A 15,726-nucleotide genomic window follows, 5' to 3' on the forward strand; every position below is an offset into this window, starting at 1 on the left:
TATTACCAAGTCAACTTGTGTTCTTAAAACAATGACAATAAACATAGTTTTATTAGGTTGAAATAATGTGGTTGTGTACTTATTTTTCTGTTAACTTATTATGGATTGAAAACTGAAAACCTTAATGCACAGTAACTGAACTCAATATTTTTAAGTTCTGGTAACTTATTATTATTTATTTTTTTACAGTGTAGTCTTGCGATCAATCAAAACGTATTTACACAATATACCTCACATTCACCCACCCATCCCCTGTAGGTGGAGCTATGACAGCACACGTACAGTACACACACCAATGGTGTGTGATGTGTCCAAAAATGAATGGGCAAATGTGAGTGAAATGGTCGCACTGTATGCAGCTGTTTGTCTGCATTGCATTCCCCCCCCCCCCCCCCCCCAACTCAGATTTAGGGTTGATACAACCATCATAATAATATTGTTAATAATAACAATAACAATAATGATGTAATAATGTAAAAATGTTCATTAAAAAGACCTGATTATGAGAGAAAAAAAATTACGATGCATGGAATATTGTTGAGGCACACTAGTTACAACTATATTTCAAACAGGCACTCCATGTCAAAAAGGTTGCTGACCCCTGTGTTAAAGTGTCTTTGAGCATTTGGAAAAGCGCTATATAAATCCGATGTATTATTATTATTATTATTATTTTTTTTTATCTTTTTCCCCCTCCATTTTTCCTCCGATTTTCTCCCATCCCAATGTTAGTCGTATGCCAATTCCCAATCCCCTTCCTGGTCGCTGCGCACTTACCCCCCACAGTCAGATCATCTGGGAGAGTGGAGGCTATCACGTGCTTCCTCCGACACACGTCCAGCCAATCAACCGCTTCTTTTCACCTGGCAGCGCGGATCCTCCCTGAGAGGGCGTAGCGTGTGGAAGGATCACACTATCCCACTCAGATCCTATCCGCGCTTAGCAGGCGCCCCGACCGAACTGTAGGAGTCGCTGTTTACAACGACCCGGACCCACCCCGCCAGCTTCTCCCACCCTCTAATACAGCCAATTGTATTAGGGTGAACGGCCAGCCAAGCTGGTGACAACCCCGGAGCTGTGAGCTGGATTCGCCTGTTCGAATCCAGCTCACAGCTCCGGGGTTGGTGACGAACGCAATCTCCGCTACGCCACCTAACCGCCCGATGTATTATTATTATTATTATTATTATTATTATTATTATTATTATTATTATTATTATTATTATTATTGTTGCTGGGTTTTAAAACGTAAGTTGTGATCCTGTTCCTATGGTAACCTGGTGCCACGTCTCCCCTCCGCTCTCTCTGTGCAGCTCACCGCGCTGCAGGCCAAGGTGCACTACCTGAGGTACCTCAGTGAGCTCCGGCTGTACGGGGGCAGGGAGTTCAACTCAATATTACTGGTAAGTGCTGGGGGCGTGTCATTCAAATCGATAAGAGAAATATACTTTGTTCGTCCCTCCAGGGGCAATTTAAGGCAAGCAGGGTTTGCAAACAACAAGAGACCACAACAACATACATTAGCATTCATAACCATAAAAACAATATACGATAGATACAAAATAACAGACAATAATAGCAATAATATACGTTTTGGACTGCTGATCATTGTAGGATCAAAGTAGGATTGATGTCATATAGTCCTTACTTTTGCTAGGAGGTATTCCAAAATGAATATTCCAATGGTCTGATCGCGATTTCCAGTATTGATGTCCATCGGGTCCCTGACATGAAATGGGACAAACTATGCATCAAGTGTGCTGGACGCATTCCAAGTGGCTCGAATGAAGCCTTTCACTTGCCCGGGTCCCATTTCTCCGCCCGGACCATATAAAATGTAACACACAGTGTGAAATACGTTTTCAAAGGGTAGGCGATACTGCCACCTAGCAGTAAATCGAAAACCCGAGTATAGTCGGGGTTCTGGCGCTCAACGCATGGGGAGATAACCTGACTATAGTCGTGATTGGCACTGAAAGAATTAAGAGGTTTTAAAACAAAGGGAAAAAAGTCTGGTGAAAACTCTCTCTCTCTCTCTCTCTCTCTCTCTCTCTCTCTCTCTCTCTCTCTCTCTCTCTCAAACCATCACACACACACACTTTCCACGGTGCAGCAGGGTGAGAAGCAGACTGACGTGACTCTGCTGGTGGGGCCGCGCTACGGGATCAGTCACGTGATCAACACGCGGACCAACCTGGTCGCCCTATTGGCCGACTTCAGCCACGTCAACCGCATCGAGATCCTGACCGAGGACGAGACCAATGTGCGCCTAGAACTCCACGTTCTGGACGTCAGGGTGAGCAGAATAATGTTTCCTAAACTACTGCACTAGAGCCAAAGACACTCTAATGGTGCATCTGGTCAGTCCTAGTCAACCCGTCAAGTCAGAAATGTATCAGGTGACCAAATGGTACAAGGTGATAGCGATTGGATGCGATAGATAGATTGTAAAGTTAGGACCAATCAGATGTAAGGCAGCAGATTCAGACAGATTAGAACCTTTCTTTCTTGATGCAGGTGGTTTGAGTAATTTTTTCCCCAAGAAGTTGCCTTTGAGAACCAATGGTTCTCGAGCCGTAACGGCACATGGGGCAGGAGCCTATCTCCTGTTTCCGTAGCGTGAGGCAGCTTGATGTACAAGTACACCCCTTGGACATGACGCTAGTATGTCGCAAGGACTTCCCCCCAAACCAACCCTTGATGCTGAGTGTCAAGCAGGGAGGCTATGGGTACAATTTTTTTAAATAGTCTTTGGTATGACTCGGCTGGGGCTTGAACTCCCAGCCTCCCGAACTCAGGGCGGACCCTCTACCCACGAGGCCACTGAGCCAAGGGGATCAATAAAGGAATATCTTATCATGTCAACATCATATTTCTGTGATGATACTCCATATTCATAATAAATGTTTGCGCCACAAAAGGTGAAGGGTCAGTGAAACGTCACAACTCGTAAACTCGGGTATTATGGAACGTGTCTGAGTTTACCACTGGTATTTACCATAGATATATATCACTAGATGGCTCAAGGCGGAGTCTCCCACATAGTTCACCGGCGGCCATCTTGCTACAGTTTTACTACTGCTTTAAGGTGATGATCGGCACAAACAAAAATACTCTTAACTCGCTGAAATCTTGACAGATTTACAAACGGTTTGGTTTATTACAAACGTTATTAACATGGCTATGATTCTTGCTTGGAATAATTCTTTAAAAAATAAATTATATATGAAAGTACATTATCAGTACTACATCTCTGATGTTTTTAACAAGCAAAACGGTTGAAAATTAAGCAAGCTATGGTTATTTCAATAGTACATGCACCATAGACATGCATGTTATGAGTGGGCGTGCTCCACCCACGCAAGATGGCCGCCATGTGGCAACGTCGGTCTCCGTTGGCCAGCAGCGCGGGTGAGTTATCTAGTCTTTATATATATATCTATGGTATTTACCATTTGGTCGGATGTTTGAGTACAACTTCCTGTTGGTAAACTCGAGTTTATATGGTAAAGAGAAAGAAATAGCTACATTTGGCCAAAACCTCAACATCTCTCACTGGGGTGAGTGAAACCTCCTAAGGTGGGCGGGGCAGTAAGCCAGCCAATCAGTGTAGCTCACATAACACATTACAGGAAGTGAGAATGACTTGGTTAGTCTCTTTTTGAAAGGTCTCTGGTAGAGCTTTAAAGGAACAACGTACATCTAATTTAGGACTAGCAGCAGTGTGTGGATGGATTGGGCTAGAGTCGTTAGAGTGCTTGGTGCTCCTAGTATGGCACTAAGGGGGCTTTCTCACTAACCATTCAGGGTCTAATCACAGCCCGATCGCACCAGAAAAGGGTGTGTCCGTCCTACTGAGAACGCTCCCCCGCGTCCCCGGGGACGCTGATTCGCTCCAAACCTGGACTGCTGAAATAGGTGGTTCCGGGTGCGCGCCAGTGGGAGCGGGGGGCGTGGTGTACAAGCTTGTACCAAAACACGGGAGAGGCTTCTGTATCAACTTGCTGACACACACAACGTCGTTACTGTAATGCTTTCATGCTTGCTTGAATTTTGGGCAGATAAAAACATACAGCAACAACTGGACAATACCCACAAAAACTATATTTATGGGCAATTTGGCGAGTTCAGAGAACTTCAGACCTCAACCAAACAAGCATGTTGAGCCTCACGGCTCAGTGGATGAAAACATGAAGCCACGTTACAAGCACAAGACTTCCTAGCCCCTTCCGTGACTGCGATGTGCAAGCCAGGGGCTTTTGAATACGCAGTCACTCGCAGCTCCATAGTAGCCAGGCTCATTTGGACCACCAAACACTCCTTAAAAGCTCGGGGTGGGTCCGAAATATATCAGATATAAAGCCCCTGGCTTGCACATCGCAGTCACGGAAGGGGCTAAAGACTTGGCAACTTTTTTTGCCATTGCTATGTCTACTATACATTGGTTTCTTGTTCAAATGCATTTATTTCTATAGACCAATGGTCTTTATATCAGCATCCAGTTTCCACCACCGTATGTTAAACTCTTCCTGTGTTGACGTTCGAGCGTGACATCATCGCCTACGGCAAGCTTACACGCTCAAAACGCAAACCGTAAACAGAACCCGGAGCGCACCAAGACTGCAGTGTGTACACAAACTAGAGGGGGGAGAGGGAGGGGGGAAGTTTGCACCCAAGGACGGAACGAGGACGTAACAGAGCTGATTCGACCCCGAATGGCAGTGAGAAAGCCCCCTAACACTGCCAGGGTCAGGGATTCCCTTCCTACTGGGTCCACCCATACTGTCTGCAGTCATTCCATTGTTAAAGTTTGGATAAAAGTGTCAGCTAAATGACTAAATGTATAACGCTGTGAGTAGTACTCGCACTATAAATGCACCATATCTTAGAAATGAAGAAAGTCACACACACTGCTCTTGCATTAAAGACGATTATTTGTTTATTATGTTACACAATGTTTCTGTCCATACTATGGACCTTCAAAAGAGTATGGATTCTCAACCTCTTATCCATCGGGCAAGCATCAGGCTAGTTTTGCATAAAACGCCTGTCGATTGCATACCCAAAGTAATTTAAGATTGATTCTTGAACCACTTATAGCACATGCATTAGTCTGGTCTCTTTTGAAAAGAAACATTCAGGATTTTCTTCCACAACAGGAAGAATCACTCTGAGTGCTAATGTAATAGAGTTACAGAGGTTTGAACACACTGAAATAAAACTTTTGTTTACTTACATCTGGATTAGTTTGCAAACAGTTGCCTGCAAAAGAGTTCCAGCTGAGAGGTATGAGCTGGAAAACACAATGGGTCCATAACTGTGAAGTCTTATCTAGTACAGGTCCCAAGTTGATAACAAAGTTGATCTAATGTAATAATTCGGTATGCTTATCCAAAATGGCCGTCCGGTCCAATACATTCTCCAAACAACCAACGTCTTCTTCTCTCCCTTTATTGTAGTAATCATCCCTCATGTAAGATACTGTCAGCTCCAGAATTTAATTGGCTACAAAAACGGTCAATCATTTTCACCATCAGAGGTGACTGGTCCGTTCAGGGTCAGGCAAAACCGGACGTGGTCACTTGTCCAAAACTGACGTTTGTTGGTTGTTTGGTCTAGTAACCCGAGATTGGAAGCACGTAATAGGTAGAGTAGGGTGTCAATTAAACAGCGGTTATTTTAGCTGTCCAACAATGTGTTGGAAGCTGACAGACGAAGGAAGAGTGCCGCGACGTGCACGACGGCCCGCGGTAGGGCCGTCCGATGCTTAACAGGAAGAAAAAACCATAATCCGATGGACAGATTGTCTTTATTGCAAGAGCAGTATGCAGGATTTCTCTTAATTTCTATGATATTAAGCTTCTCTCCAACACACATGCAAAACAAGTATTGGATTTCAAGTTCTTCTTCATTCGGAGATAAGCCACTTGCCCATCAGTTATCTTTTCACTGGTCCATCAGTTATATTTTAAATTTCGTTGTAACACTGTAACAATGACAATAAAGATCATTCATTCATTCATCTCATGCCAGCTCCAAAAAGCTTCCTGATTTACAGTACTTGCTGGTGGCCTGGGATGCAGAGGTTTAATCAGGGGCCCAAGCCTGGGCCACGTTTGTAATAGATATTTTGAGTGGATTGGCTGCAGTTGCTGGAATGACAGGCTTGGGAACAGCTTGCCCGTTCTATAATGTTAGACCAGTCCAATTAATCATAGACCACTGACTGGCTTGGACAAGAAACAAATTCCTGTCATTATAAAGGAATAATTTGTGTGCAAACACTTAGTAAATTGTCCGCCAGTCGGAGCTTGTTTGAATATCTTTTGAACTTCCTCAGGCATCGATTAATTTGTTCACTTGATCTGATGGCATGGAGTCCTTTGAAATATTCTTCCTTCCTCTCTCCCTGTTTGATCATTCCTTCCTCCTTTCCTTATTTTTTCCCTCCCCTTCTTCTGCCTCCACTACTCCCTTCTCCCCTTTCTCCCACTTCCTTATCCCTCCCTCCCTCCCTCCCTCCCTCCCTCCCTCCCTCCCTCCCTCCCTCCAGCCCATCACATTGATTATGGAGTCTAGCGATGCCATGAACCTGGCCTGTCTGACGGCAGGCTACTACCGCCTCCTAGTGGACTCCCGGAGATCCATCTTCAGCATGGCCCACTGCAACACCGGAGGGGACGACACTGGTCAGTCTCTCAGTGTGTGTGCGTGCATGTGTGTGTGTGTGTGTGTGTGTGTGTGTGTGTGTGTGTGTGTGTGTGTGTGTGTGTGTGTGTGTGTGTGTGTGTGTGTGTGTGTGTGTGTGTGTGTGTGTGTGTGTGTGTGTGTGTGTGCGTGCGTGCGTGCGTGCGTGCGTGCGTGCGTGCGTGCGTGCGTGCGTGCGTGTGTCTGTTTTTTAAATGGGGTATTTGTGATGCTTGTGGATCCAACGAGCATACGTAGCTGTATTAACCCTTTCACTGCCACACGACAGAAGGTTAACCCTTTACTATCACACAACAGCCGGTCGTCATGTGGCAGTGAAAGGGTTAACCGTTTTGGTAGTGCGCCAGTGAAAGGGTTAATTTGTGATGATTCCCATAGTAGTCATTTCAATGTAGCTGAGGTGGTTTTTGAAAGGATTGTCTCTCTGTCTCTCCAGCAGGCCTGTGACGTAGCATTTTTATTTTCTAAATGAACTTTTGGAACCTTGCACCATGACACGTTACGACACGACACGACATATCACGACACGACACGACATATCACGACACGGCATATCACAACACAGCATATCACGACACGGCATATCACGACATGACACACCACGACACAACATATCATGACATGACATATCACAACACGGCATATCACGACACGACATATCACAACACGACACAACATATCACAACACGGCATATCACGACACGACATATCACGACACGGCATATCACAACACAGCATATCACGACACAACATATCACGACATGACACACCACGACACAACATATCATGACAAGACATATCACAACACGGCACAACATATCACAACACGGTATATCGTGACACGACATATCACGACACTGCATATCACGACATGACACGCCACGACACGACATATCATGACACGCCATACCACTACACGACATGACACACCATATCACGACACGACAATACACGACATATCACGACACAACTAGACACGGCATATCACGACACAACATGACACGCCATATCACGACACAACAAGACATGACATATCACCGCACGAAATATCACATCACGACATGACATGAGTCACACAACACGAGTCACGACATGACACAACACACCACACCACACAATACGACATGACATATCACGACACAACACCACATGTCATGACATGCCATGACATAACACAACACCACACCACACAATACGACACGACATATCATGACACAACACGACACAACACGCCACGACATATCACGACAACCCCCCCCACCCCACCCACCCAACCACCTCCTATGTACAGTCACCCCCCCACCCCACCCCACCCCACCTCATCCAATGTACAGTTTCTTCGTCAAATGTATATACTCTCTTTTTTAAACTCTTTTTGTATCACAAACAGTACTGTATTTGTAAATCTGGTATGTCATAAATGTATAGATGTAGCAGTACTGTCTATCTGTATGTCATGTATGTCATATATGTTATGATGAATTGAAAATGTGGGACCCTGATGTAAACAAGACGAAAGTCTTTCTCTGGTCTGCATCCCCTTAACAATTGTGTGTATTGAGCTGTACTGTATTGTACCCATTCTGCAATCTGTTAATAAAATGTTCAATCAATCAATCAAGACACGACATATCACGACACAACACCACACGTCATGACATGCCATGACATGACACAACACCACACCACACCACATGACACAATACGACATGACATATCACGACACAACACCACACGTCATGACATGTCATGACATGACACAACACCACACCACACCACACAATACGACATGACATATCACGACACAACACCACATGTCATGACATGCCATGACATGACACAACACCACACAACACCACACGACACAATACGGCATGACATATCACGACACAACACCACATGTCATGACATGCCATGACATGACACAACACCACACCACACGACACAATACGACATGACATATCACGACACAACGCGACACAACACGCCACGACATATCACGCCACTGTTTCCACCTCTGAAGAACACTTGTGCCCGTCTCCAGGTCAGGACCCTGCGCTGGAGTGGCCGTACAGCACCTCTCTGGGGACCTGCGAGGAGCCGCCTGAGGGCCAGGGAGACATCTATAACAGCGTGTCCTTCTCCGGTCCTCAGCAGCTCCCTGACAGGCTGCAGGGAGACGGGAGGAGGAGCCCGCTGCCCCCGCCCCTCCCCCCAACCCGCCACAGACCGCAGGACTCCCCCCGGAGCGCCAAAGTGTCGTTCATCTTCGTGGGGGAGCCCGGTCGGAACGCCGCGGGCGGGAACTCTCAGGGCTACGACAGGCTGACGGAGAGCCCCGAGGCGCCTGAGCGAGGGCCCCCCTACCTGCACAACAACACGGACTTCCGGGCGGGCGGGGAGGAGGGGCTTCCGCCCCCCGGCGCGTCGTTCCAGTACAGCGGCCGGCCGCACGTCTACAGCAACATCGGCGGCGACGAGTGCGGGGAGGAGCCGCTGCTCCGAGACCTGTGCTACGCCGACACCACGGACGACGCGGAGGACGAAGACGACGCTTCCTGCGAGGAAGACTCCACCGGAGGAGGCACACCGGTCGGGGACGAGAGAGGAGGAGGAGGAGGAGGAGGAGGAGGAGGAGGAGGAGGAGGAGGAGGAGGAGGAGGAGGAGGAGGTAACGGAAACAGAAACGGAGGGGGTAACCGGAGTGGTAACTCCACCGACGACATCATCGACCTGACGTCACTGCCGCCGCCTGAGGGAGACGAGGGAGTCGACGAGGAGGCCGACGACACGCTGCTGCAGACCCTCAACCACGCCATCGCCGCCCCGCCGCCGGGCTTCCGGGACAACAGCTCGGACGAGGACATGGTGCCCGAAAGGAGGCCGCCGGGCACGCAGGACAACGACGACGACATTCCTGTGTCACTGATCGACGCCGTGCCGACGGGGGGCGAGGGGAGCGGAGGGGGAGCGGGGAGGAGGCTGGACAACGCGGTGGTCGACACCCTGCAGGCGCTCGAGGCGCTGACCGTGTCGGAGCAGAGGCCCCCGCGGCCGCAGCCCAACAGTAGCAACCCAGGTCTGTGTCTACATTAACCCTCTCACTACCACACTACAGACGGTTAACCCTCTCACTACCACACTACAGACGGTTAACCCTTTCACTACCACTCTAGAGACGGTTAACCCTCTCACTACCACACTACAGACAGTTAACCCTTTCACTACCACTCTACAGAAGATTAACCCTTTCACTACCACTCTACAGAAGATTAACCCTTTCACTACCACACTACAGACGGTTAACCCTTTTACTACCACTCTAGAGACGGTTAACCCTCTCACTACCACACTACAGACGGTTAACCCTTTCACTACCACTCTACAGAAGATTAACCCTTTCACTACCACACTACAGACGGTTAACCCTTTCACTACCACTCTACAGGTTAACCCTCTCACTACCACTCTACAGAAGATTAACCCTTTCACTACCACACTACAGACGGTTAACCCTTTCACTACCACAGTACAGAAGATGAACCCTTTCACTACCACTCTACAGACGGTTAACCCTTTCACTACCACAGTACAGAAGATTAGATTAGATTCAGATTAAAATATATTTTCATCATACAGCACAAGTAAAGTACAATGAAAAGAAGTCTAACCAAATCTACCCAGAGTGCAAATGTATCAGTAAAATGCAATAGCAATACACAATGTACAGGTGATTAAACTGGAATATACTGTATATAAATTAGTACTACTGAGTAATAATGTACATTGTTATAGTATTGTGTACAGTGATACAGGTATAAACACACTGGCCAGTAAGTCATACTGGCCAGTGGTATAACTAGTAAGAGTAGGGATATATATATATATATATCCTTTTTACATACCTGTATTTACTATAGCTATATCTGTATATATACAGATATAGCTATAGTAAATACAGGTATGTAAAAAGGATTAGACAGATGTGGATAAATAAATATACAGTAAATATGAATGTATAAATATATATATGGTATATACAGCATTATTGTACATGCTATCATACAGAGTTATAAGAGTAGACTATAGGTGCGGCTGGGTGGCGCAGCGGACAAGGCGCTCGTCACCAACGCAAGAGACACTTGGCCGGCCGTCATACTGGCTCGATTGGCAGAGTCAGCGGGAGGGAAGCCGGTGGGTGGGTCTGGGTTGTTGTGGACAGCGACTCCTACAGTTCGGTCGGGGCGCCTGCACAGCGAGAGGAGGATCTGAGAGAGGTAGTGTGACCTTCCACAAGTTACACTCTCTCAGTGAGAGTCCGCGCTGCCAGGTGAAAAGAAGTGGTGGGCTGGGTACACATGTGTCGGAGGAAGCATGTGAGGGGGTAGAGTGCGCAACGACCAGGAAGGGCACTGGGAATTGGCATAACGACTAACATTGGGAGGGGAGAAAAACGGAAAAAGAAGGGGGAAAAAGATAATAATAAAAGAAAAAAGAGTAGACTATAGTTTGAGGTAGGTAACAGAGCTTAGAGTATAGGAAATGGGGTTCAGAGTTCAAAGTCTATAGGATATGAGGGTGGGGCTGTCATCAACACTACCCTACAGGGGCACCTTTGATCTGTTTAAGGAATGTTCGGACTATTTATTATTTATTCAAATGTGCATGATACAACTGGATTTGTATGCTTCTTCAACAGTGAAGAGTTCATAACCCACATATCTTGGCCTTTTAGATTTTTGTTGTTGTTGTTGTTATTGCTGTTGAGATGTTTCAGCATAGGTTGTCTTGTAATGTAATGCTTTTTTTTTTATTGTTTTGTTATGTTTGTCCTACGTCCAAAAACGAAATCACTGCCAAAAGTTGAGATTGTTCGGCTGTTTTCTTCATTACTGATTCATTATATATTTTTTTTTTCTTACATGAGAGGCATCTGGGTTATAACAGCTTTTCATTTTGAGGGCTGATGTATTGTGTTTGTAGAATTCTGTGGGTTTTATTATTATTTGTTATATCAGATCATGTATTTTATATCTAATTGAATCTACACATCCAGGTCAGTTTTCTGATAGACTGATAGAAAGCTTTTTGTGTTATGTTTTAATGAAGAAATGTACAGTATTTACCTCCAAGATCAATCAAGCATCCCTGACTTTTCTTTCCATTATCTTCCAGGTGTTTTGATATCTCGAGGTCTGAGCCCCGAGTCTTCCTCCGATTCCGGAAATGAGACAAACTCCTCTGAGGTGACCGAATTCTCGGAGCTGCACAAGCTCAGTGAGAGCCACATGCGTCTCCTGGTGGCCACCAGGGAAGGCTACCAACCTCTCCTGGAGGAGAAAACGGAATTCCCTGTCTCTCCCGGCACAACAGGGGTGACCCTGAAGAAACCACGCAGTTCCTCATGCCGCCTCCAGCCCCCCGCCGTGCCTCCAAGACGGAGCCCCCAGCCGGACTCTTCGCAGTCGGGGCTCGATGGCTGCTCGGAGGCGAGGTCCCAAGCGGACCTCCCCTCTACCTTTCAGCGTCCCAACTCCACCACGCCGGGAGGCAAACATGCCAAAAAATCAGCCGACTCCAATGGGAAGTTTAACACCTTCAGCACGAGGGAGGGGCACCGGGGTGGGAGTTGCGGTGGGAGCGCCGGCCATCTGGACGTGGAGCAGCAGCGCACCTCGTTCTGCGAGCGAGGGGGCGGCCAGAGAAGCCTGAGCCAGCGACAGCCTTCCCTGTTGTCCCCCGAGAACTCCGTTGTGGAGGGCCTCGGGCTGAACAGCCTCCCCCGGGGCCGCCACAACGCCCCGCGCTCCGCCTCCTGCGACCGCCTGCTGGAGGAGACAGGGGAGGGAGACGATGGATCTTCTAACGTCGAACCAGATGAACACCTGGTGGTGGCGTCGCTGCTCTCCCCGGCCAAAAAACCCAGATCAGAGGACTCGGAGCAGGGGTCGGACATCGACCGCCATCCTATGTCGAGACAGCAAAGTGTGGCCCGGCTATGTGAGTATCACCTAGCGAAGAGGATATCCAGCCTACAGGGAGAGGCGCACGGCTCGCGTCAGTCCTCTGTGTGCTCGTCGCTGGACGCCGGGGGCAGCACAAACAGCAGTGCCTGCGCCACTCCGACCGACTCTCCACTCGGCCCCACCGCGCTGGACTCGAAACACCGCCACCACCTCCAACACCACCCACTGTCCAGCTCCTCCTCCTCGCTCCTCAGGGTGCTGAACTATGAGGATAACAAACCTGTTGGAACCGCTCATGGCCTCCCTGGACAGCACACTCAGGGTAAAGACATCCACCCGCATGCCGACCCTGCACTCCTACGCAAGATGCTGCCCAACATCCACCCTCCTACCACAGGGGCAGAGCCGGGGCGCCCGTCCTCCGCCACATCCTCTAAGATCAAAGAAACCACAGGTACTGCAGCCCGAAAGCTTCACAATGATCTGCATGCTAAGCAACAGGCCTGTTTGAAGGGGTTGAACCAGAGGGAGGGCAGCGAGGCCTATCGGCAGCTGATTAACTATCTGACAGTCAGCCAGATGCACCAGGGAGGGAAGCTCCAAAGCACAGGCATGGGAGGGGCAGTGAAAAAGGATAGTAGGCGCTACATCACCAGCAACTCGCAGCTGGTGGAGATGGCTAAGAATAGGGGGAACACTATTGGACGATGCTCATGCATGCCTACTTCCATGTCCTCCTCCCCCTTCCTCAACCCCAATGTAGTCAACCCCAACGCATCTGCCCTCCTGCAGGCGGGCAAAAGCTCTCGTGCGTATCACTCCGCCACGCTCCCCGCCAAGCTCAAGAGGAGCCCTGACTCGCATGCTCAGAGACCCAGCGAAAGTGTAGAGGTCAGGCCGGTTGGCAGCGGTGGGAGACGGAGCTCCTTTTCTGGCTTGGAGAGCGAGCTAGATCGGGGGACTGTGGATCCCAGACGCTTCCTGTCGCTGTGTAGGAAAGAGGGCAGTGTTGACATGGCCGACCATGAGGGCAGGGGTGCCGGCAACCGCCCCCCGCCTCGTTCACGGAGTCAGCCCAGTGGCAGCGCAGGGGACTGGTTAAAGTGTGACGTGAGGATGAAGCATGCAGTTCGCCAGTCCCCTCAGGCCCCTTTCCCCCCTAACGATTCTCTCTGTTTCTCTGCTGCCCCCAGTTTAGCGGCTCAGCGGGTAGAACTCAACGCTGTCTGCCTGGGACAGGGAGACCATCCTTCAGCTTTCACCAGGCAGCTGTCCACTGGCTCTAGACCCTGTGTCACGTCCCCGACCCTGAATCCGCAACCTCCGCCGCCCCCTCCTCCGCCTCCCCCTCCCCCTTCGTCTCTGCCGATGCAAGCCAACGCCATCTCCGGCAACTCTAGCACTCTGCCAAAGCAGAATTCTGTCCATTCCATCCAGTACATCCGGCACAACCAGAACCACATCCAGGCCATCGCCCCAACCCTGTCCAGCCAGACTGATCACTGTAATAACAGCCTCCAGCGGGGCCGGGAGCTCAAACGCAGTTCCAGTAATATGACCGCTGGTTCCAGTAGCGCAGAGGCTCTGTTCGACAAACCGAGCCGGAGTCGGAGCCAGCAGCCGCTATTGCCATCTGTCGCACAACACAGCGAGACCAAAGTCCAGCGGCGGCCAACAAGGAAACGGCTCTCCAAGAGCTACTCCCAGGGGTCAGTGTCCTCTGGCACGACATGCTGGTCCTCAGGTGACAGTCGGAGGGCCTCTGTGATGTTCCCTTTGCAGAAAGACAACAAACAGATGAAGGGCCCTCACAAACTGGACACTAGTCCCTGGAGATGCAACGGGCCTTTCAGTTACTGTTTCTTCAAGAGGAAGATCGAGGGAGAGGAAGATGAGATTGAGTGGGAAAGGCCACGGAGGAACCGCGTCGGGAGCGACCTCGGCGTCGAGGCCAGGGCGGCGTCCATGATGCTGCCCTGCGGCCCTGCGATGTTGCCCTGCGGCCCTGCGATGCTGCCCTGTGGCCCCGCGCTCGACGGGGCCGGGGACCAGCTGTACGGCGAGGTCCTCAACAACATGAGCTTTAGCGACCGCCTGTCGCGCATCAACTCGCTCAAGGACCACATGTACACCTTCCCCACCGGGTTCACCGACGTCCGCCGCGACGCCAGCGAACTCATCGCGCTGGTGCGCTCCGGCGTGGGCCGAGGAGAGCGGGGGGGCGCGCAGATGCCCCCGATTCAGGACTTGCCCCAGTACAAGCAGCTCCTCGCCATCGAGTCGAAAGAGCTGGGCCGAGCGTGCCGCAGGATGGCAGAGGCCCACGGTAGCCCGGAGGAGATGCTGCTGGCCGTGACGTGCAGCTTCCAGGTGCTCTGTTGCCTCTGCGAGGCCTGCATGTGTCTGGTGCGGGGTCTCGGGGCCGCGGCCTCGCACCAGCAGAGGGAGGTGGTGGCGAAGGTCGACGAGGTCGTCATGAACTACATCTGCCTGCTCAAGGCGGCCGAGACGGCGACCGTCGGAGCGCCCGGGGAGCACAGCGTCAAAGCCCTGGTCCGCCACTCCAGCACCATGTCGGCCATCGCTAACGCACTCACTCGCTCTCTCAAAACGCTGCTTAGCAAGTAGAAAAGTAAACTTTTCCTACATCTGACTAATCATGATAACATGTGTAGGAGAAAGTGTCTAGAAGAGGTCTTCTTCTCTTGCAATTAAATCGCATTCTTGACCACACGTACACACTTTTGTTTATAAGACCTATGGTATATCAACTATGGCTAGGTACACGTACAAAGACGGACTTAGCAATGTAGTATTTATGAATAATAAGTAATAAGTGTTTTCAATGCAAATTAAGAAGACTGTGTGCGGGAAACTTTTCTTTATTTAATTTTTTAGGATTTCTACCAAATAGAGGCTGCCCCGTATGCCGTCTGGTGTACCCCATACAATTACTGTTTTGAGTATCTTACTTTAAGATCCAGCCTCATAAGAGTCAGACTGATTTCATTCACGTTCTGGACTCTTTACCATATCAGTCATTTAAGAGAAA

The 15,726-nt window shown here is 49.3% G+C and overlaps 1 protein-coding gene across 1 annotated transcript in view; it reads left to right on the forward strand.

Annotated features, from left to right (window-relative positions):
* LOC311232239 (FERM and PDZ domain-containing protein 4-like) overlaps positions 1-15,302 on the forward strand; it is a gene marked incomplete at both ends in the record, with an annotated part of 183,105 nt that extends 167,803 nt beyond the window's left edge. Inside the window, 5 exons of the mRNA XM_084318977.1 lie at positions 1,314-1,403; positions 2,114-2,296; positions 6,554-6,689; positions 8,753-9,787; positions 11,884-15,302. Of these exons, the coding sequence (XP_084175103.1) occupies positions 1,314-1,403; positions 2,114-2,296; positions 6,554-6,689; positions 8,753-9,787; positions 11,884-15,302 (4,863 nt within the window). The remainder of the gene's footprint in view (positions 1-1,313; positions 1,404-2,113; positions 2,297-6,553; positions 6,690-8,752; positions 9,788-11,883) is intronic.
* Between the last annotated feature and the right edge of the window lie 424 nt (positions 15,303-15,726).

Source organism: Notolepis coatsorum, assembly GCF_963971535.1.
Source record: "Notolepis coatsorum genome assembly, chromosome: 1".
NCBI lineage: Eukaryota > Metazoa > Chordata > Actinopteri > Aulopiformes > Paralepididae > Notolepis > Notolepis coatsorum.